The sequence below is a fragment of the Cuculus canorus genome, chromosome 1 (genome assembly GCF_017976375.1).
Source record: "Cuculus canorus isolate bCucCan1 chromosome 1, bCucCan1.pri, whole genome shotgun sequence".
In the NCBI taxonomy this organism is placed as follows: Eukaryota; Metazoa; Chordata; class Aves; order Cuculiformes; family Cuculidae; genus Cuculus; species Cuculus canorus.
This window is the reverse complement of record NC_071401.1, coordinates 142,169,827-142,193,547: the sequence shown is the minus strand read 5'-3', so window position 1 is coordinate 142,193,547 and position 23,721 is coordinate 142,169,827. Positions and strand designations below refer to the sequence as shown.

The 23,721-nt window shown below is 41.4% G+C and overlaps 1 protein-coding gene across 23 annotated transcripts in view; it reads left to right on the top strand.

Moving 5' to 3' along the window:
* Window positions 1-23,721, top strand: part of CACNA1C (calcium voltage-gated channel subunit alpha1 C) — a 481,236-nt gene that overhangs the window by 368,317 nt on the left and 89,198 nt on the right. For all 23 annotated transcript variants that reach the window (XM_054055220.1, XM_054055139.1, XM_054054621.1 and 20 more), the window contains exons 11-19: window positions 1,825-1,851; window positions 3,167-3,327; window positions 4,134-4,359; window positions 11,438-11,645; window positions 12,462-12,582; window positions 14,491-14,605; window positions 16,443-16,563; window positions 16,691-16,760; window positions 22,835-22,967. In XM_054055220.1, coding sequence (XP_053911195.1) covers window positions 1,825-1,851; window positions 3,167-3,327; window positions 4,134-4,359; window positions 11,438-11,645; window positions 12,462-12,582; window positions 14,491-14,605; window positions 16,443-16,563; window positions 16,691-16,760; window positions 22,835-22,967 — 1,182 coding nt within the window. The remainder of the gene's footprint in view (window positions 1-1,824; window positions 1,852-3,166; window positions 3,328-4,133; window positions 4,360-11,437; window positions 11,646-12,461; window positions 12,583-14,490; window positions 14,606-16,442; window positions 16,564-16,690; window positions 16,761-22,834; window positions 22,968-23,721) is intronic.

Genomic DNA, 23,721 nt, shown 5'->3' with positions numbered 1-23,721 from the left:
AAAGATTCCTTAAATGTCACACAGCTCCCTTACTGGGAAACAATTAGCCAGAGCAGTCACCAGAGGACTTCACACTTCCTGTCCTTCACTTTCCACCAGACAGGTTCCCCATGGTATCTCTCTTGCTCTTCCCCCACCTTCAACCATTTCCTATGAAAGTCTTCACTGTCTTCTTTTTGGTGCCCAGCTTTCTCCTTCATTGTGATTTTTCTGTTCTTTTTTCTCTCCTCTTTCTTTGTCTGAGCCTTCTTTCCTGTTGCCTGCAAATCTGATCCATTACAGTTTGTAGGTAGTGCTTATCAAGCAAGAATTCTCAGCGAGAAGTTAGGGTAACAGCATTAAGGATGTGTTTTGTAGGTGCTTCACTCATCATCCTTGTTAAAGCTTGCCTTGTCTCTGCAGCATAATTTAACGTTCTTTTCAACCAGTGCATCATTTCTTCTTTATCAAAAGAGTTCTTGCATGTGTCTGTAACCACACTGCTGCTTAGTATGTGGCCTAGACAAGCTGCCTGTGACACAGCAGGAATGATGTATTCAGTGCAAAGGCTTTTTTTTTTTGGCTTGGACCATCTGCTGGTGAAATGTTCCTTTCGCTAAAATCTCTTTCACATAAGGAAACTGACCCATCACTGATTACTTGTCAGTGACTGATGTCCTCAAGCAGGGACATGACCATTTTTAAGACTGCTACAGAAAGCAGTGTTAGATGCTTTGAGAATTACTTTGTCCCATGTCTTCTAACAGTGAATCTGTTTTCAGCCAGTACAGTAAGACCTTTGCTGACAGTTGTAAACAATGAATCCCTTTCCTATCATAGAGGGAGCCTTAAGAAATGCTTCAACCCAGCAGAAATATCTTTTTCGTAGTCACTCCCCAGATTCTCATTTCTTCTGCTATTCGTAGTGGATTTCGCAGCTTCCTAAATCATCTCTGACTTCTGTCATTGCATCCACAGAGCTTTATTTCTGTCTGTGCACCATTATGTATGTACCAAAAGACAGCCAAAGAGTTCAAAGGCTTTATAGGACATGTCAAGTGGAGCAAGGTAGAGGTTAGAGAATTGAGGTCTACCTCTAGCTTTACCTGTGACTTCTCATAAAAGGCTAATGGGATTATTTAGGTGAATAAATCCAAGTGCCTGGAATTCAGTATTTAAACACATATATAGTGGGAACAGGGCCAAATTTTCAGGAATACTTAATTCCTAAAATATCACTGATAGCAACAGAATGTGTTGACGCTTTTGAATTCAAACTAATTTACATAGATAATAAAGAATAAGTGTTAGTATCTAAGTTTAAAATATCCACCATGCACTGTTTTCCCCTCAGTTGCTGGGAAAATGAATTATTTTTCCTATGGTTCCATAATGTGCTTATATATCCTGAAGTGACAGGTGATGTGTGAAAAGCAACGAGTCTGTCTGTATAGAGTCATACATATTTTAATATAAGGAAAAAACCTAGTGACTAAAAGAAAAAAGAAACATACTTGTAAAATAAATTTGGTAGAAGATGTAGAGTTCCCCTAACATTAGACCAGCCTTTCACCCAGGAGAAAAGCTATTTCATTGGTGTCTGTAGGCAGAAGAACCTCATCACGGCATGACTTCTTCATGACTCCTGCCAAACAACAAGATTTGTCTCTCAGGGAATTCTAGCCTTGCCCAATGCTTACATTGACTTTCAGGGGATTCAGGAGAGATTCAGCAATCTGAAAAATTAACTGAGCATAGCTTTGGCTCTGTCTGTTGCTATTCTCATAAAAGCCTGGGAGGTATGGGACAGCTTCAGAAACTTTAATGGCAATTCTTATCTTTCAGGCATCGGATATCCAAATCAAAGTTTAGGTAAGTAAAACCAACACTTGCTTTTTGTCCTTTTTATTGGGTTTTTTTTTTCCTTACTTTGTGAAGTTGCAAGCACAAGCAAAACTTTCTTGTATCATCACATGGTCACGTGTACACACATTAGCACAAAAGTACGTGCAGAAGTATGTGGGATTGCTAGGACCCTAACGACAACATGAATGCGTAAGTGGTTTGCCCATTTTGAAACTTTTCCAGATCATTTCTTTTCCCAAATCCTCTGCAAAACACACAAATCTTATTAAATGTTCATACTAGCTAGACTGGGTACCTTTATTAACTGCATAATTAAAACAGCCTGGATTTGATTACTTGTTAAAACATTGCAGATTTCTTGGCCATTGTGCAATGGCTTCAGTCTATATTGATGCTGAACCCTGACTTCAAGCAGAGCCATAGTTAATCACTGGAAATCATGTGTAAGAGAAGACTAGTTAAAAAAAGTTCTTTCCTCCTGCACTGTTTATGTATGTGTGTCCCTCTACACATGCACACAAACATATACATATACGTATATAATATCTATATAAAACTATTAGATTTATTATACAGTGGCAAGTGTTGCCTGGAAACTGGTTGCTATGCAAGTTAAATTCTGAAGAGTAGGAGGTGTGTAATTAGCTTTAAATATCTTCTGTAGTTAGTAATTACCCTGAGAAATCAGTGACACAAGGGGATGTGCTCATGGAAGACAGACTTTAAAAGGTCTGTTGATTAGCAAATGGTATCCTTAGTTCCAGGCATGAAGGTGAGACACTGAGGTCCTCTGTGTTTTGGTTTCCAGTTCAGAGTTAGCCCTCCTGTTGGGCTTAGTCTTGAACATTTCCGACTGTTAGGAAGATTCCACAGATTTTATTTGACTTCAGCTCTCCAAGGACTTAATCCAAAGGTCCATGGTATACAGTGGATATCTTTTCATTGACTATCCTGAGGCAGGACCAGGTCCCATTGCAGGTAACAAGCATTAAATACACAAAGAATTTTTGTAGGAACTAAAAAACCTCCCAGGGTAGCTGTGATAGATGTCTTAATCAGATTAAGACATTGCTTGAAGAAGTTTATTCACCCCTGAATGTTGCAAATTGACTTAGTACTAACTTTAGTCCTGTAGTTAAAAGAAGGATGATCACAACTGTGAACTCAAATGAGAATAAGAGATCATTTCTTAGGGTGAACTTTGAAGTTATCCTCTACCACTTCTGAACAATAAATCAGACTAGAGTCTCTCTTGACAGAGATTTGCAATAACCTAGGAATCCCTATCTGAAAATAACTTTTCCTTTTCCAATTTTTCAAGCCGCTACTGGCGCCGATGGAATCGGTTCTGCAGGAGAAAGTGCCGTGCCGCTGTCAAGTCCAATGTTTTTTACTGGTTGGTGATCTTCCTTGTGTTTCTCAACACCCTTACCATTGCCTCTGAACACTACAACCAGCCAGACTGGCTCACTGAGGTCCAAGGTGAGGAGAGACTGATGGTTCTGTTTATTGTGGTCAACGTCAAAAAGAGGGGCTGGGAGAGGAGCTGATGCATTAGACCACAGAATATAAAAGGAGCATAGACAGCTACAAATAGTTCTCTGTCTGTGGAGGATATAAAGAATACAAAAAAATATATCTGCCTACAAAGGGAGAATTTTCAGGGAAACATAAGTTCCTCATTTCCAGCCAAAGCAGTGATCCACTGGATGTTGGTGAAATGAAGATCTTATGTTAAACATGCATTTGCAGCAACTGGATTTCCAGTTTCTGGATGGGTGCTGGGAGCCACAAGTTCTCCAAGATTTCCGCTGAAATTATGGTTATGATAAATTCTAGTTACCAGAGGGGTGAGGAAGGAAGAATGGTTTGTAGAGTTCTGTCTGTAGAACAGTTGAATCCTTACTGGAGGTGAGAGCAGCTGAAAGGCTTAATTAAGCAACAGTAGGTAGCACAGCAGTTCTTCTATTCCCACTCTTATCTGCAGATGACAAGTGTGATGAGGGGTTGTGCACAGGAAGGCATGTCTCTGCCATGGAGGTTGCGTGGTTGTGTAATACATCACAGCTGTAGGTGCAATACATAAGAATCGCTATATGCATCTTTGTAAAACATTTCTATGAATGAGATGCCCACACTTATTAGGTCCATGCTTTGACCTAAATTTACATGAGGCTAACCTTTCAGACTGATACCAGAAGGGGTTTCTTACAGTCAAGGGCTAATGGTTATCTATAATGATCTTTTGACTAAGTTCCATTAATCTGTTTCTGTTTGTTTTTCATGAGACACTGCCAACAAGGTGCTGCTAGCTCTTTTCACGGCAGAGATGCTGCTGAAGATGTACAGCCTTGGTCTTCAGGCCTATTTTGTGTCCCTCTTCAACCGCTTTGACTGTTTCATTGTGTGTGGAGGAATCCTGGAAACAATTCTGGTTGAGACAAAGATCATGTCACCACTGGGCATTTCGGTGTTAAGATGTGTTCGACTCCTAAGAATATTTAAAATCACAAGGTACTGTAGTGCTTCCGTGGGAATGAGGGAGGGCTGTGTTGGTGATTCTCATCTTCTTCGGTTTAGGACAGCATGAGGAGGGCCACACAGGCTGGATGTCCCTGGTGTGAGTGGTAAGGATTGATGAGGGGTCTGGCATAGAGGCAGGCCCCTTGATACCATGCGGATTGTTAAAATGATATCTGAAAGGATAACAACATGAGCTTACACTTTACAGTTCCCTGCAAAAGACCAAGTGAAAACAGAAGAGCAAATAGCCTTGTGACCTTTTCTGTTGCTTTATAGTGACAGAAAAGAGCCTGAATGACTGCTTCGAGCCAGAAAGCAGTATGACCGAGGAGCCTGTGCCAGCTCCAGTAGACTTGACAGTGGCCTGAGTGGGGGATAGCACAACAGCAGCTATAGGCAAAAGATGCTGCCAGCCCTTCTCCTCCAGAGGAGTCCAGCATGAAGCAGCAGCTTTATGAAGAAACCAGACTTTTCCAGACTCCAGTCTCCCCTGTTTATCCTTTTCTTTCTTTGTTCTCTCCCTCTGCATAAAGGCGCAGCAGTGTCTATTAAACAGTCGCAGCTTCCTGCAGTCAGGTACCTCGAAAACACCAGCTTGGTTTGGCAGGAGTCTTTCAGCTTGAGGAAGGGTGGTAGGAGAGATCAGCTCCCAGTTTACGCAGATGGGGTCTCTTTGAACCATTTATTCAAGTGCTCTTCCAAAGCAGCACAGTGTCTGCCTTTTCACATGCAGGCATCAGACAGCACCTTATAAAAAGCTTCACTGAGATGGTGAAAGGGTGTGTTTTGTGCAAGCTAAGCTGTGAAAACGTCCCCAGAATTGCTGTAAAATCCCCAAAGGAAATTTCTGACAAATCTGAGATAAAAAACACAGCGTATGAGAAAAGCAAGACCAAAACTGGAAGACAGTCAAGATGGCAGAGCTGAGAGGCAGAAAAAACAACAGACTTGGACTTGTGCATATTACGAGATTTACCCTTAAAGCTTTTGAGCCCCAGATCTCTGGCAAGGTGAATGGTTTTCAGGGTCAGATGGCAGAGACACAAAATCAGCTTACAGTCATAGAAAGAGAGGCCAAAGCAAGCCTACAACTGTTGAAAAAAAAGGTGTTCTACTTAGACTTGTGATCAGAGAAGAGGGAAAAATGTTCCAGCTAACAAGAGTTTCCAGCAAGAGAGGAATCTTTGCCCTTTCAGGAATAGTGAGGATCTCTGGTCTGGTGACTGTTTTTCCTGGATCTTTGTGTCTGAAAGCTATCATCACTGAGTCCCAGGCCTGGTTTCTGGGGAAACCAGTAGCTGTTTTAGGCATTGGGTAATCAGATACACCCAGGGCAACATACCAATAGCTATAAAAGCATAAGCTTCAACATAGCATCCGAGAGAGGTCATTGTTTTTTCAAGACATTTCTCTACTCCTACACAAAATATATAATCTAGCTAAGAGAATTCTCTAAGAGAAAGGCAAATGCTGAGAGAATATCATTAATACTTTAGGAGGCTTGAGTTATTGGAGTATTCAAATATTCCTGATGTTTCTGGCAAGGATGTACTGTTGGAACCAACCAGCAGTAGGACTGGTTATATTTACCTTTATTGTGCAGCAGAACTAAAATACAATTTTTCATGGAAGCAAATGTTACCTGGAATACATCTCCTGCAGTTTGTACAAGGACCTATGTGTAAAGCACAGAGTAGAGGAATAACTCATAATGAATAATGTATTAATCGGATTTTGCCTTCTTCCCTGTTCCTAAAATATTGGCAAGTAGGTTGCAGTAGTCTCAGGTTTATCTATGGTTTTTAATTATTCATCATTTTCTTCATGATTTTTCCCCTCCGTGGGTGAAGTTCACCCTCATGTGGAAGGCCCTAGCACAAGCCTCCAAAGCAGGCCCACTCATGTCTTACTGCAGGAGAAAATATTTTGGCATTAAAGCGAAACTTTTCCCTCTGATGTTCTCCAGTAAAAAACAAATTTTTCCATTATTCACTCAGCTCTAAATACAATGATGATTTATTAACAACACTAGCAATACTGGTAGAATACACCACCTGAGTGCAATTAAAATACAGAAGGACAACATCGTAGAAAGCTGAGAAGGGTAGGAGGAATGATAGTGTAATGTTTTATGTCAAATATATATTCATAGCAGTGACATGGAGACATAGAGTAGAAATGGAAATAGTGCTAATCAAAGGCATTAAAAAGGCACAAAGCAGGCAAATTACTCTGGTGACAGTGTATCAGTAGGCAGCCTAATCTTTAAATATTTGTATGGATTTTCCATGGTAAACACCAAGCCCAAACAAATTCCGGGTGCATCAAGATGATGCACTTCTGAGAAAGACATAAATAGAGCACCCTAATATAATAGAAGTAAATAAAGGCATCATCAGATGAACAATGCATCATTTTAGAAACCACGTTTAGAATTTCAAGAGCAAACATTTCTTCCAAAATTATAAACACTGTTCAGAATCTAGTCTTATACATTAGACAAGCAAACAATATAATCTGTTTTATCCTCCCTAATTTTTACAGGACTGTGCAGAAAATTCTCATTCGTTATGAAGAGGCAAATTATTTTATCATTATAAATAATCCTTTATGGCTTTATAAATTCTTATATGTAGTCCTTTATACTTAAAAAAAAAGAATTTATTTGCAAGAATGTACTGAAATACGTGATTTTATACCTAATCCTATCACTAGATACAGCACTGCTAACTGTAGGGAGGAGAGACAGGGCACCTTTTTTGTACCTGCTTTCAAAGTGATTTTATATTGGGTGAACAGCGTGGGAAGCTTTCTTACAATGAGACTACCAGCTGTTGTTACTGTTTTAGGCTCTGCATCTATGATTGCCAGTATCATAAAGACATAGTGGAAGGCAATGGAGAGGAGAGGGAAAAGAATAAAAGTACGCATTAAGTTCTAATCCAATTCTGCAATTGATTTTTGTGGGAGATGTTGAACAAACCATTTAACTTGTCTGCATCATTCCTCCATTTTGAAACAGGGATCATAATCATGTCGTGCTCACTGGGACTTTGCAGTGCCTCATTCACTGGCATCCTCAATGTTCTGAGATCTGCAGGTGGGAGATGTTAAGAAGCACATTCATTTCCCTATAAGTCTGAAGCAACAGCAGTGCTTTCTCTCAGACCTCTCGTTATATGCTGCCTGGTCCAAAACCTCTGATTCCGTCCTGCAGTGCCATGAGATTTATTATAACTGTTTTTTCTTTGTAGTATATCAACCAAAGAGGACAAAATAGGGAAAGAGTTTTCTTTTGTCTGGGCTTCAGCTGCTACTGACTTTAAAGCTTCCTGTTTCATTGAGAAACCTCAGACCTCGCTTTGAGGGAGTGTTCATGTTAGCTCTGCTACTACCTGATGTGACAGATGGTAACCTCGGGTCAGGCTTCTAGGACACTAAGATAAGACAATATTTATTTTCACATCCTAGTCAAATCAAGCCTACCTTATCCTCTCCTTTTTCCTTTTTCTTCCCTCTCCCCCCATTAGTTTGTTTACTTTTCTAATGGTGCTGTTTTTCTAGGTAGCACTCGGTGCACAGATAAAGCTGCACTAATGTTATCACCAAGTCATCTCAGTTAATTGCTTTAGGTTTGATAGTTACATATGAAACCGAATCTCAGTTATTGAGCCATTTGTAAAAAATGCAGAGCTGATAAAAGTCTGTGCAGTTGCACTCTGAGATAGTAAGACATTTAAGCTTAAAGTGAGTCACTGGGAATATTCAGATGTGTAACAGCTTTACTGTATGCCTCTTAACGGCAGTGCTAGGGAGACCTAGAAAATGTGTCCAGGTTGAGATTGGAAGAGTCAGAGATATATTCTGTATCCCATCAATTTCTGGTTTAAGGATGCTGCAGTCAGTTGAGTTTAATCAGAAATTATTTTTTCCCTTTTTCTGTGTAATTTTCCCTTCCTCCCGAGGTGTGAAAGTATGTGAAGTGTAAGCATAAATGCAAATACAGTGAGCTGTTACATTGCACATTCAGTGCAGACATTTGGTGGCACTGAGCCTACAGCTTCCATGCCCTTACCTTTGCTGTGTAGTTTTTCATTGCTCATCTCTCTAATTGCAGTTAAACTTTAAAGCATTCTAGTTCACTCTGAAGTGCTGAAGCTGGACTGGAGGGAAAAAATCACAGTTCTCTTTGAAGCTCAGCCCTTGGAGATGAACCAGTTGCTGAACTTCAGAGGACGTGACGGTGTCCCTCTGCAGATCAAATTGCTAACCCTCATGAAGTGATTGGGCTACTCAAACATTCCTGTCTTCCATGGGACAAGGAAAGTCTTCTTTTACTGACACTTTAGAAATACTAATTTAACTAGGATTTTAGGAACCTTTGTCTCTAATGACTAATCTGCCTTCAGGACAGGTTTGTATATTGGAGGATCAGGCTTCCTCAGAGGAGCAAGAGTGCTAGACATGTCTGCCATCCTTCCCAAGTGGAACTTCTTATCTCTGAGGAAAATAAGTCTAGAAATTCAGTCCTGTAAAGAGAGAAATGTTCGCTGTTATGTGCTTTGGGAGAAGGGAGCAGAAAACTTTGGCCACAGTAGCACTCAAAGCATGGTGGTAGGCCACAAGACATGATGCTGGAAGGAAGACTTAAGAGTTTACGGCAAACATTGCCGGCTTGTTGAACTGTGAAATCTTGCTAGTAATGAGTATTCAAAATAAGGTGATTGGAAGATGACGGCTAAGCTTCAGCGCAGTCTGAAAGCTCTGTCAGACTCAAAACTACGTAAAAGAGAAGTGGTCATGACCAACTAAGCAGTAGAGTGGGAGTGTTTGAGCAGGTATAAGGCCAAAGTGAAAGTTACTTCATGGGTGGTATGGTGGATTCTTTAGAAAAATGCATCCTTTTTCTATCACACGGCTACTCTGCAGGCTGACAAAGAGTGCAAGCAAACTGGTATGCTGAAGCAGACCATGCTGCTGTCATCTCTTTGAATCCATAAATGGGACCACAAGGGCAAGAAGATACTTTCTCTGCATTATGCATCAGCTTGGTTTGGACACAAGGCTGGATATGCTGGGAAAGCAGGTCTTAGCCACCCCCTTTCTTAAACAGTAGATGTTCTAAAAGCAGAAGTCTGAATTCCCTGTCATTTTGTGTGACATCACAAGTAATTTGACCTTCTTTCAGTAAGTCATCTAAGTGGGTTTCACCTTAGTTATAGCCAAGAAATTTATGTCAGTTCCAGATAACAGAAGAAACATCTGTTGATTTTGGTCATTGTGATCAGCTGGGGTGTTGGTGCCCTGCGTATACTGGACATACCTTATCCAGCTGTATTTGGATCTAGCTCTAGACCTTTCCAAAATGTTCTGTCTGAGGAAGTATAGTGGGTTTGATACCCCAAAATTGGTGGTAGTCTGCTCTTTCCAGAGCAAAGGAAACTCTGGACTTTATTGATGTAGATCTGGAGTCTCATTTAAGGTCCATATAAAACAAGCATTAGTGGATGTGAAGGACCTCTAATGCCTTGCTCATACCTCTCAGCCCTGGAAAACTTAACAGCCTCTCTCTCTGTGACTGAGCCCAAGCACATACTCACACATACCAGATTTTGGACAAGCTTGTATTTGCATCCAAACTGTTTCCCCATCTGCTCTTGTTAGCTACTATAGGCCAGGTGAATGGAAGTAAATCCAGTTGGCAGCCAGTCAAAATTGGTATTCCCCAGGGCCCGACACTGGGGCCAGTTCTGTTTAATATCTTTATCAGCAATCTGGACAGGGGGATCAAATGCATCCTCAATAAGTTTGCAGATGACACTAAGCTGGGCAGAAATGTTGATCTTTTTGAAGGTAGAAAGGCTCTACAGAGACATCTGAACAAGCTTTATTGATGGGCCCAGACCAGGAGGTTCAACAGGGCTAAGTGCCAGGTCCTGCACTTGGGTCACAACAACCCCATGCGATGCTACAATCTTGGGGAAGAGTGACTTGAAAGCTGCATGGCAGAAGAAGACCTGGAGGTGTAGGCCGACAGCCAGATGAATATGAGCCAGCAGTGAGCCCAGGTGGCCAAGAAGACCAGTAGCATCCTGGCATGTATCAGAAAAGGTGTGGCCAGCAAGACGAGGGAAGTGATCGTTCTTCTGTACTCAGCACTGGCGAGGCCACACCTCAAAAACTGTTTGCAGTTTTGAGCCCCTCACTAAAAGAAAGACATTGAGCTGCTGGAGTGCATCCAAAGAAGGGAGTGAAAGTGGTGAAGGGTCTGGAGCACAAGTGAGGAGTGGCTGAGGAAACTGGAACTGTTCAGTCTGGAGAAAAGGAGGCTGAGGGGAGACCTTATCGCTCTTTACAAGTACCTGAAAGGGGCTTGCAGTGAGATAGGTCTCTTCTCCCAGTGATAGGACGAGAGGAAGTGGCCTCAAGTTGTGCCGAGAGGAGGGGTTAGACTGGATATTAGAAAATTTCTTTACAGAAAGGGCTGCCAAGCTTTGGAACAGGCTGCCCAGGGAACTGGTTGACCCACTATTCCTGGAGGTATTTAAAAGACCTGTAGATGTGGCACTTGGGGACGTGGTTTAGTGGTGAACTTGGCAGTATTAGGTTAAAGGTTGGACTTGGTGATCTTTTCCAATCTTTTCCAACCTTTTCCAACCTAAGCGATTCTGTGATTCTCTGGAGTAAGGTATTCTGGCTGCCATAACATCTGCGAGTGTTGTAATGAGGTTGGTTAGAATGTAACTCACTGAAGCGCAAGAACTAATCACTGTATATTGACATAAGATTTGCAGAGCCTTAGGTGGAGAGTGCTGCAGTAATCTTCTGGGTGTGCGTATATGGTAGGGGGTGGAGAGAATTGTGTGTGTACATGTGTGGTAGTAAAATTACTCATTAGCTGCAGTAGCTCTCATTATCTTAGAGAAGTACATCAGTGATTCACTGCTTAAAAGGGTGTTTGGAAATGCTTGCTTATATGCAGAAGGCAGCCTGAACCAATATCCTGTACAGTCCATGCACACCTGTCTTGGATTGAAGAAACTTTAATTGCCTCTATTTTCTCTCCCAGATACTGGAACTCCCTGAGTAACCTTGTGGCTTCACTCCTGAATTCAGTCCGCTCCATTGCCTCCCTGTTGCTGCTTCTCTTCCTCTTCATTATCATCTTCTCACTCCTGGGCATGCAGCTCTTTGGGGGCAAGTTTAACTTCGATGAGATGCAGACCAGGAGGAGTACATTCGACAACTTCCCCCAGTCTCTTCTCACTGTGTTTCAGGTAAGGGCAAGACTGGTCCTAAAGTGACCAACGCATTATGTTTTTATTGGGGAAAAAAAGAGCAGGTCCTGCATCCTTCCCCTGCAGCCTGACAGTCCCTGAGACTGGACATCAGGCTAACAGCTCCAGGAGCAATACACCATGGTATGCTTGCCAGCACCGGGATAGTCTCTCCTGAAGTGGGGAACCAAACCTCTGTAGGTAGACAGATCACCAGGTCTTAGCAAGGTAGGACAAGAGAATGGCCATTGCCAGGTACCAGGGCAGCACCAGCAGTCCAAAGCCCAACCTTTGAAGCTGTCCTCCCACTCCCACATGGGGAGGACAGATATGGTCTCACAGCACCAAAGACTATCCTTTAAGATGGCTGAAGTTTTGGGAGTGATCAACCAAGAGATTAGGATCATGCAAGGTGAAGGGAAGTGGCAGTGGGAAGCTGTCCTGAGGGTTGTCTTCGGTGCTATAGGTTGTGCAGTTTGTCTGAAACAACTGACATGTAGGAAGGAAATGCCTGCCAGAGGTGGGGAGATTTGAGCAGAGTTGTCTGGGAGAGCCGTTTGCCTTCAGGCATCATCTCCAAGGAAACACCTCTTTTTTTAGTTCGTTTTGACACCTAGAGCACAGGACCTCTTTGCATTCTCCCAGTTTTGCCTTTTTTGTTGTTGTTATTTTCTAGATGGACACAACTAAAGTCTCCAACCATCCTGGGGGAGGGGGTGTTCTCTAGGATAGTAGAAATCTTTGTGTTTATGGGGTTTTCAAATTCTCTGTGTCGTCTAACACTGTATCCCTTATTGGTGGGAATGTGTCATTTAGATCCTGACTGGGGAGGACTGGAATTCGGTGATGTATGATGGGATCATGGCTTATGGCGGCCCCTCTTTTCCAGGAATGTTGGTCTGTATTTACTTCATCATCCTCTTCATCTGTGGAAACTGTATCCTTTTATGCTAATCTTTTCTCCAAGTGGGGCTGAATTTAAAGCCAGCCTTTACTACTTTGTTTTGTCAGAAAATAGTGAATTTCATACCTTACATTTTTACCTTTTCCCTAGGTCTGAATTTTGGTTTACACTGCCAAAAGTTAAATAGGGTTGTTTAATTTTAGCTATTACTAGGACTTTAGGCATATAAACAGTTGTAAAAGCCAGGTATATGCCAGTTCCACATGCTACATTTTATTTAGTATCTTTACATGTTTAGTGGTTTTATTTTTCATTCCTCTTAATTCCCTCATATGATTTCCTTTCTTGCCTTCTCCAGAAACTAATCTACTATACTTGCTACATATTTTTGCTTTAATTGCCTTTCCAGTAATATATTCCATGTGCTTTCATCCAAGCCTTACATGGAATAAAAATATGTATAATCTCCAATATGCTATATACAAGTGCTGTTATAGGAGTGACATATGTGTGACATAACTGATTTATGTGAGATCATATATTAGTTCATATATAAACTAAGAGGAACTGTGTTCCATTTCAGATACTGCAATCTGTGTGTTCTACTAGCAGAAAATCCTGTGCTCTGTTGTCTTCCAGCCTGTGCTGGTGTTAAGTAACTTCAGTTGTGTTTGGCTCAAAGGTGAAGTGAGGGCATTGTACATCTCCCAGGGGATACAAAGCACATTGCATTATTAGGCTGTGAGTGTCTTTCCACAGGAATTTGCATATACCATAGAGCTATGGTTCTGTTCTGTATCTCAGTTTGCTCCAAATTTGTTCATGTTTAGTTTCTCCTTCCCTAATAAATGGCCCTCTTGTGTCAGAGGTGACATTTCTTTCTATACTGATTCTTCCATAAAGCCACCTTGCAGTCCCAGCCTAGCTCCTCTGGCCTTTCTTCATAATTCAGATCTCTCAAACTCTGTTATTCGACATTTCAGTTGACCTGCATGCCCCTTCTTCAAAGTGAGATGGTGCAATTCCTCTTATCTGAAGGTCGAGAGAGGCAGTCTGCCCGACAGCTTAAAAAAGCTACAATTTGGATCTCCTTGTGAACTGCAGAGGAAAATGTGAGCCAGCTCTACATGCTGGCTGACTTTGAGCCATTAGACCTTGGAGCACAGGGAGGGACGTGTCTTTATTTCCAGACTAAACCTTGAACTGCGGTTTATTTAAAAGTTGTCATGGTATGATTAGACCTATTCTCAAGAAATTTATGAAAGAAGATGGTGTTCAGATTTGTAACACAAGATCTGACCACTAACTGGCAAGACAAGAAACAGCTACATGGGCATGACTGGCCATGCATGAACTCTCTGCTGGAACATGGTAAAGTTGTCATTTCAACTCTTCAGTGCCCAGAATTCCTTTTTGATTGCCTCGGAAGTGCTAGTGAGAGCACTGTGCTTGCTGTCCATGAAATTCATTCATGTCTATAAGAATACCCAGAATGAGGTTGTTCAACAAAAGAACATAGGCCAAAACTGGAATATCGAGATGCCTTATGGCATGAGGTTCTTGAATAGAAGTGCTTTAATAAGAGTGGCCTGAGCTGTCAAAGGTGCAAAGCATTCAGCACTCTCCTCATTTTCAGTGGGATTTGTTGCAAGTAGAGACAGGCTTATGGAAATCAGAATCTAGGTCTGAACTTACACCTTTTATAGTAGTCATTCTGTTGTGAAGTTTTAGAAACCTCATACAGTGTGTTAGCCATTTGTATGGAGGGTGTAGGTTTTTGCATACTGGATATATGTATCCTGAACATCTGCAGGAAATGGAACTTTGGAAAATCAAAGAGACCTGATGACAGGCTGCTAAAAATTTTCAGTTAAGAAACCTTTGGTATAATATTGTTCTGCAGTTTTCAAAGCCCGTTTTCTTTAAGTAACGCACAACCAGATATCCTGCTGAATGTATTTTTGGCCATTGCTGTGGACAACCTTGCTGATGCTGAGAGTTTAACATCTGCACAGAAAGAGGAGGAAGAGGAAAAAGAAAGGAAAAAGCTAGCTAGGTAAATCCATTTGCATACACCTATCTACACTCATACACATGTATTTCTGTGTGTATAGTTACACATACGTTATGCACATGTATATGTGCAAGTAAGTGTGTGTGCCTATGAAATCTGTGTGTGTAACTTCTCTGCAGGAGTATATCATAGAATCAAAGAAACAGAGAATCATGGAATGGGTTGGGTTGGGTTGGGTTGGGTTGGGAGGGACCTTAAAGATCATCCAGTTCCAACCACCCTGACACGGGCAGGGACACCTCCCGCTAGAGCAGGCTTCTTAAGGCCCCATCCAACCTGGCCTTGAACACCTCCAGGAATGGGGCATCCACAACTTCCCTGGGCAACCTGTGCCAGTCCCTCACCACCTTCATTGTGAAGAATTTCTTCCTAATGTCTAATCTAAATCTTCCCCCTTCCAATTTAAAGCCATTCCCCCTTGCCCTGTCACTGCATGCCCTTGCAAAAAGTTCCTCTCTAGCTTTCCTGTAGCTCCTTCAGGTACTGGAAAACTGCTATAAGGTCTCCCCAGAGCCTTCTCTTCTCCAGGCTGAACAGCCTTAACTCTCTCAGCCTGTCCTCATAGCGGAGGTGCTCCAGCCCACTGATCATCTTTGTAGCCCTTCTCTGGACCTGTTCCAGCACTTCCATATCCTTCTTATGTTGGGGATTCCAGAATTGGACACAGTACTCGAGGTGGGGTCTAGTGAAGGTAGAGAAGAGGGGCAGAATCACTTCCCTCGCCCTGCTGGCCATGCTTCTTTTGGTGCAGCCCAGGATATAGTTGGCCTTCTGGGCTGTGAGCGCATGTTGCCGGCTGGTATTGACCATCTCATTAATCAGCACCCCCAAGTCTTTCTCCACATATATATGTATATAGATCATATATGTGTGATTAATATAATTATATATGGAAATACATAGATACACATTTATATGTAAAATAATTCATTTAAAGGACAAAATGTTATGAGCTGGGAGTCAACACAATTGAAATGTTGTGACTGTAGGAAAGTATTGCTGGGTGACTGATGAGCTTCCAGGGCATCAGCAGAGAATGAGTATGAAATGGTGTCAATGTTACAATCCCATTTGAATCTCCCTATTACCTCCTGATTGTTTTGGACCACAAGGCATATTTTCAGACTGCCATTCCCATTACACAAGGTTCAGCAGTTTCCTTCTCTTTTGAGGCCACATGCTGTTCTTTTCTTGCCAGTTCTTTTAGTGTTTCTGCAGACTCTTAGGAGGCAGGAACTGGGTGTAGAGCTTCTCTGTCATTCCCAGCTGCCAATACTGGGGAAGCCTCTCCTTACTATTTATTTCTAATCGCTATCTGCCAGGCTGCTCGGGGGGAATCTCTTGTTCACATCTTTCTGCTTTGTCCTGCATGCAGGTCAGCAGGTTTCCCTGTGTCTGGGAGTGCAGCAAGGGGTAAAAATTTGTAGGCAGTGTAGTGGAAGTCCACAAGATATGGGTTGAGAACGGTTCATGTCTGTCATTGGGTGAACAAAAAGATCTTTGGTGACAAACCTAGAATACGCATGTGCACAAACACACAGGCACGTATTTCTGCCCCGTGCGTTTGCACACCAACCCACCCACACAAACACTGCCACTGAGAAAACTGTAAAATAAAAGAAGGATATATAGAATTAGAGTTTCTGCCTTTGCCTGCAGATGCAGACAAGATGGAATGGCTGGTGTGTAAGCTGGACTCAGAATGGAGGTACCAGACAGCTGATCATTCTCATGGTGTGAGCTGTAGTACATGAGGTTCCTGAAAAGGACAGCTTTTCACCTTTGTAACTCTTTGCTTTTTATCTTGTAAAATTGCTAGGACTGCTAGTCCTGAAAAGAAACAGGAGATAGAAAAAACAGCTGTGGAGGAGGAGACAAAGGAGGAGAAAATTGAGCTGAAATCGATCACTGCTGATGGAGAATCCCCGCCTGCTACTAAGGTAATGTCTGCTGCCAGCCAGCTCTCTCTATGCATTGATGGCACGAACAGCTTGGGTTTCTGAGATCATGAAAACCCTCTGCCTTGGCTGATAAAGGCTTTGCTTCTTCTCCTTCCATTTCTATCAGATCAACATGGATGATTATCAACCCAATGAAAATGAAGAAAAGAGCCCATATCCTCCAACAGAAGCACCAGGTATATATCTTCTTCCTCTTATCACTGATTTGACAAAGGGAAGTTCCAGTTGCTAAAGAACATAAAGCCAGATTGTGGTGGCAGGTTTGCTGAACGTGTAATGTTTTGATGGCGGGACAGGATGAAGCTCTTGCCTGTGTTTGCACAGATATGGTCTTAGTTCTTTGCAGTCCCTATACTGATTAGTCATATTTGACTTGGTTCTCTGTAAAGTTCTGTATTTGGAAACAGAGGATAAAATCAAAAAATGTACAAATCTCTGTATATGAAAACATACACAACTTTATTCTCAGTCTATTTTTTCAGTACTTAGTTATCAGGGGAGACTCACAACAGATACTTGTGAAAGGCGATGTCCCAAATGCCTTTTTGCATTTTTTTCTCACCAAAAAGACAGTATGACTTCTTAACATAATTCTAAAGGCATAAGATCTCAGCCTAGAACTGGAATAAACAAGCTAGAGGATTAGTTAGTCTAGTTTTCAAGTCAGTTGGATCTAATTAACTTCATCCTCTGATACTTAAAAGATCAGTTGAAGAAATCGCAGAGCTTCAAGAATTTTTTTTCAAGAGATTGTGAATGGGGGTGAGATTGGAGTAGAAAAATTGTAAGCTAGTGAGTTCAACTTCCATTCTTGGAAAAATGCTGGAACAAATGATTAAACAAACAATATGACTGCAAGATAAGGAGATGACTAGGAGCCAACATAGATTTGCCAAGAACAAATCATGTCAAACCACCCTTATTTTCTTCTGAAAGAGGCTGACAAGACTTGTAGACAGGAGAAAAGAAGTAGATGTCAGATTCTTTAGTTTTGCTGACTCTCTCATAGCATTCTCATAAGCTGGCTAGAAAAACATGGTCCAGATGATAGGGAGAGAAATTGATCAGACCCTTTACGGGGAGAGTAACGATGGTCCATGTGAGGTTACGCAGCCCAAGGGCCTGTCCCGAGTTCAGCTCAGCTCATTGTTAACGACCTGAATGATGGAAGAGGAAATATGCCTATTACATTTGCAGATGACATGAAGCTAGGAAGGACGGGAAGCATGCTGGAGGGCAGCATTAGAATTCAAAGAGCTCTTGTGGAACTGGCTAAATGGTCTAAATAAAATTGAAAGTGCCAGGCTATATACGTAGACAGGAATAAACAACCCACAAATAAAGATCTTAGGTGACAGATATTTAGGTAACAGTCCTTGAGAAAATAATCTGAATCATGTGATCACGAGTTCAACAGGTGCCAACAACATTTTGCTTTCTTTCAAAAAGCAAGCAAGTAGTGAGGTTTATAAGCAGTGAGGACATAACCCTTTTGTCCAGTATATTTTTCTTCTAACAGGCCAGTGAAAGCTAACCAGAGCAAAGCAATTGTTTTGTTCTGTTCATGACTATAAGATCTTAGCTAGGGTATCATATCTTATTTTGGGTACTCTGCTTAGGAGGAATGGGGCTGAATTGTAAGGACCATTGAAGAGCATAGCAAAAACAATGCTAGTAGGAAGCGTTGAAGATTGAAAGAATTGTGGTCATTTGAGCTAAGATAAAAGCTTCTTGCAGGTAGGAGGGGAATTACCTCCATTATGAAGATGTAGCAGGTTTAAGATTCACACCAGGGGATAATTTTCTATTACAGAGGCTAGAAAAGATATGAAGGTAGTTGTGGAAGCCCAGCATCACTGAATGCTGTTAAGAACAGGTCATAAAAATACCTACCAGAAAAGGCTTAGATATAATAATTAATTGAACCTGGGTTAGCAGAGGCATGAACCAAAGGGCCTTTTGTGATCCTTTCCTGCTCTACCCTTCAAGGATTATGTAACAAGCTGTAATAGGTATTAAAACACATTATCTTCCATTCTGTGTTTCCTAATAAATGTCTGATAATATAGATAAAGAAAGACACAATAGTTCATTTTAAATAGATGGACAAGAGTTTCAGACAAGCAAAAAAAGAAAACTGTTCATTGCATTTGATCTTCAGTACAAAAAATCCCATCTCGCTATACTTGTATTCATCCATAATTATATCCCATTAATCAGGAGCAGGGTGGGGCAGATCATTCTGGCTTTAATCTTCCCAGTACCTCCATAGTCACAAGCAGATACTGGACAACTATCCCCAGTTGCTAAAGTGTTTATGGGAGTCTTTAGTCAGAAGCATAAATTCAAACAACTGATACAGTTCTGTACCTTTTTTTCAGCTGATTTGGATTTGTGTATCATTACATTTTTTTCAAGTGAAGATACAGTCACCTGTATATCAAATTTAAGCCTACTTGATGACAGAATTGTGTTTCAGTTACCTTCTGTGGATAGCTTAGAAGAAGTCCAGCATGTGAATTATATTGCAAAAACTACATCTGCAATTTATGTTATGCGAATTTTATCTGCAGCTGTGCATAGGATAAGAGTGCAGAAAATTAAGTAAAAAACACTTTTAACTCCTGCCTTGGGGTGCCAGGCCTTGGCTTAGCATACTTTTGAACAGAAACTAAAATTTGAATGGATGGTCAGGTTTTCTCCCATCTCGTGAAGTATTAGAAATCCAAAGGGACAGCATCTTGGTTATTTGCCACTGTATGATGCCATTTTTAAATAGGCTTATTCCCTGAATCATTTATCAATTCTTTGTGAAGAGTGAAGTTACTTTTTCTCTTTTCCAACCCTCTGAAAATCTTAGTGTTTTGCTGTAAATGATCTCTAAGAGCTCACACAATTACCCAACTACTTCTTTAAGAGTTCATGGAAGTCAACCATAAGGCTCAGATGCACTGAAGTTTTGTCAATCCCTTGTTAGATCAGATTTACCGTAGTCATCTATTCCATTCTGCTGTATAAAGCTCAGAAACACCAAGGCCCTCTCAGAGCTGATGTGGCATGCGACATCTACCTTATGTAGTCAGTTTTGGGGAGCAAGGCTCCAAGGCTTTCTCCAGTATTAACCACCAAGAATTCCCCAAACCGCACATGTACCCATCCAGTTCCCTTGTAGCCATCTGACCAGTCCAAAATCCTTCTGCTGATAGCTAATTTGTCCAGCTATGCTACAGGAGATGCTGTGCTGCCACATAGGGCCCAGCTGGGAACACATTTTCTTGCCCACTTGCATGTGCATCCATTTCAGCTGTGCTTGAGTGAAGCACCCTGTTACTTCTTAGATGCAATCAGCTGGTTCTACCTATTTTCTGGTTATGATTTAAGCTGTTAATGCCTATGACCTTTCCATAGCTGTGTACCATTCCATCCTCTGAAAACATCTCTCACCCTAACTCAGTGTTGAGAAGCAACTTTAAATAGTCATTTCATTTGTTTTCCCTTTATTTGTTCAGCCTACCTTGCTCAATTTCCTGTTTGTTTCTGCTGCCTCAACCAGTTTTCTCAATAACCTCTTCTGACTCTATTTGCTACGCAGTGTTCCTCATGGCCTCCAGCATAGTCTTTGTACTTGCAGCTCATCAGATCACCTATCCCCTTTGCTGGAGGGAGAGACTAGCTCTTCCAGAGATTCATGTACAGTAGAAGGATTATTATGATGATATGTTTATTACAGGAAGACAGCTAGTCTTGCAGTCGAATACAGAAACATACAAAGCATTCAAAATGTTAGATGAAGGTAAAAGCTTGGGATGATTCATGGGAGCTTGAAGGAAAGCAATGTCCTTACACCACAATTCTGGTCTTTGTACAGTAAAAAAACTCCTCGTCATCGAATTTCTCAGTGATGCTGCACTTTAGCCTGTGTGTGTTCACGGCTTCACAACCAAAGGGCATTACCATTCCAATGAAGCATAATTCAAGATGAGAGTTCCAGATTTGAATTTTCTTGAACTTCAGGAGAGTTCTAACCTACATCTGGAGTTGGCAGCTCTTTGCCATGTTTCTTTCTGATTTTGTAGCAACCTGGAATAGCAGAGTCACTTTTTAAACACAAATATACCTTAAGTTTATAAAGCAGTCAAAGAACAAGTGTTGGATTGCAGCCAATGTGCTGCCCAGCCCATCTGTGAATACCGCCTTTACCTTTGCTTCTACAGTTGCTGGCAGCTGTGCAACATGTTGTTTCTATATACAGGTAGATAGCTTAGGTAGTGACCTGAGCTGAGGCTGTAATCATGTTATTGTTTGCATATTTGCGCCTCAGTGTTTCTTTTCTTCTGTACCATACTTTAAATGAAAAATAAATTCTTTATTTATGGCTTAGGAACTGAACTTGTTTTCCAGTCTGAAGGTACGCGGTTGCCTGAATCATTAATATATTTCTTGCACACACAAGAAAAAGAAGAGGGGAACAATGTTCTTTATGATCTTCAAGGGGCCGATCTTTTTGTTAGAGTCCATTTTCCTAAGGCATTGTTCCATACTCATTTAAAAGTCGGGTTTTTAAGCATTCATCTAAGTAAAAGAAAAGGAATCATCTAATAGCAAAGGCACAGAACAGGGGCTCAGAATATTAGTCTTTTTAAGTAAGAGTCTCAAATACCTCATGTGATTATGGGCCTTGGTATTCTGGAGTGTTAAAAAAGAAAAATAATTTGCTTACCCTGCTCATTGTCAGACTGCTCTGAAACCTGTAGGTAAAAGGTGAAAGGGCAAGGTATCATAATGTTATATAAATATGAGCACTAGCATTAATACCAATTTTACGAGTACTCTGCACAGAAGTACTTTTCAAAGACTGTTTCTTTAACTAATAAAGCCTGCAGAAAGAGCATTTTGAAGTATATTACAATACAAAACTGAGCTTTTAAAAAACAGCATGCATAGAAAAGACCACTTTTCTCTTGTCTCTGGCATCTAGATTAGGATCTGCACTGATTAATCTGTTCTTTCTGATGAGTCCATTACCAGATCAAGTACAGTACCTGACCTTAGAGGAAAAAGTTCTTCCTGGAGTTTATTTCACCGTATGGACTCAAGATAAACCTTTTAACTAGAGTTTCCTACATTGCATTGTCTGAAAGATTAATCACTTGCCCCAGTTCTGCATTTTTTTTCCTTAAAGGTGCACTCTGATCTACACAGTGCCTGGAGATCTGCTCTGTAGGCATCATGTTCTAGAGTCATAACTTTGTTCCCTTTTCAGTCTTCCCCCCACTGAATCATGAAAGGGGACAATTTTAAGAATTTCTGATTCCTGTAAGTCAAAGTGCCCATGCTCCCTGTTTGCTCTGGGGCATATGTGCACTCATCCAGACACAATCCCTGATGTGGCAGTGGCTCCATAAGTAGCCACACAAAAGAAGAAAAACAGATGTTGATAAACTGGAGGGCTAGTCTGAAGAAAATGTTGCCATTCAATAAGGATGAGGTCTAAGTGCCATTCTTGGGAATAGTCAACAGCACAAATGCATAGAGACGGGGTAGGCAGCTGTTCTGTGGTAAATAATCTGTGCTTTATGTAAATCAGAAACTGATGGCAAATCAATGACACAGTGTAATGAAAAGAAGTGACCATGAAGGACATTTAATCAGGAAGATGGTATTATAAGATATAAGAAGCTCTCCTCTGCCCCAGTGAAAGCTCAACTGCAGGTTAATCTTGCAGATAATCCAGAGGAAAGTAACAAGAATAATCAAAGACCTAATGAACACAGCACCTCAGGAAAGACTGTTGTTTTGCTCTAGGAGCCAGAAATCCTTTCAGAGGGATGATAATAGTCCTTAAGTATGTAAAACCCTTCTGTGAGAGGAAGGCAGTTTTCTATTTTCTATGTCCATGGGAAATAAGAAAGTAGATAATGGGTGTAGACCATAGCAAGAAAGATTTAAGTCAGTTATTAGAAGAAGGGTTTTGTTTTGTTTCTTGCAGGAGGGACAGTGAAGCATATAAGGAGACTTTTGTGAGGATATTGTAGGTTTACAAGCATTAATGGTTTTACAGAGTCTAGATCAATGTCTGCCAAGGAGAGTACTTGGCAGCGGAAACTTGGAGAAAGGAGGTGGACAAGGAACCTCAAGCTTTCATTATCCTATTTCAATGATTTTTAGTTCTAGTTATGATAAAGACAAAAGTTCCAGTGCTCCAGAATGGGTTGTATTTTGCATTAAAAGACAAAAAATGTTCTTGCAGCTGAGGAAGATGAGGAAGAACCTGAGATGCCTGTTGGCCCTCGGCCTCGCCCAATGTCTGAGCTGCACCTCAAGGAAAAGGCCGTACCAATGCCTGATGCCAGTGCTTTTTTCATCTTCAGTCCTAACAACAGGTATTTAAGACACTCCTTAGCAGGAACAAGGAGGCGACAACAGGTACTTCTTTCACACTGGGTCTCAAAGGTTATGTGGTGGAGAGATCCCTTCCAGCAGTTCATTCCAGAGACCTCCTTTGACTAGCGTCTCCTTTAAAGGCCCTGGCATGAAATCTTCATGAAAGCACAACTGTAGAAAGCCTCCTGACAGTATTCAATGCGTGTTCATGGCACCTCCAAGGCTGATTGAAGATTCAAATCATGAAAGGTTTCAAAATAAGGGACTAGAAGGCTAGTCAGTAGTTGGAATTCCCCAACATATTCAGGTCCAAACTGCAAGCAAGCCATTATGCAGTCAACCAAGCTTGAGGTAGGATCATCCTATCTGAATGACTGCCTAAAATCCATTCCCACTAGGGAGTTCATGTGTTTCTGCTCATTCATATGTATCAAGAACGGACATACAAGAAAAAGGAGGAGAAGGAGGAGAGTCCATAGCTCTGAAGTGAGGCTGGGAAGTGTAATTCTTCTCTCTCATGCTCATCTTTTGGGCTCCTACAATGTGGCTTCACATTGCCCCACCCGTCTTTCCAACAGAAATATCTGAGACCAGTACTGTGAGTGAAGTGCTGAGCTATGACACAGGGAAATAGATCTTTCCAAGGGTTCAGAAATGAGCTCACTGCCCAGTAGACTGTGTAGCACCCTGAATCCCAACATATCCCTTGAAGATTTGGCCTCCAAACACAGACCCAAAGTAAGACAGGGCTAT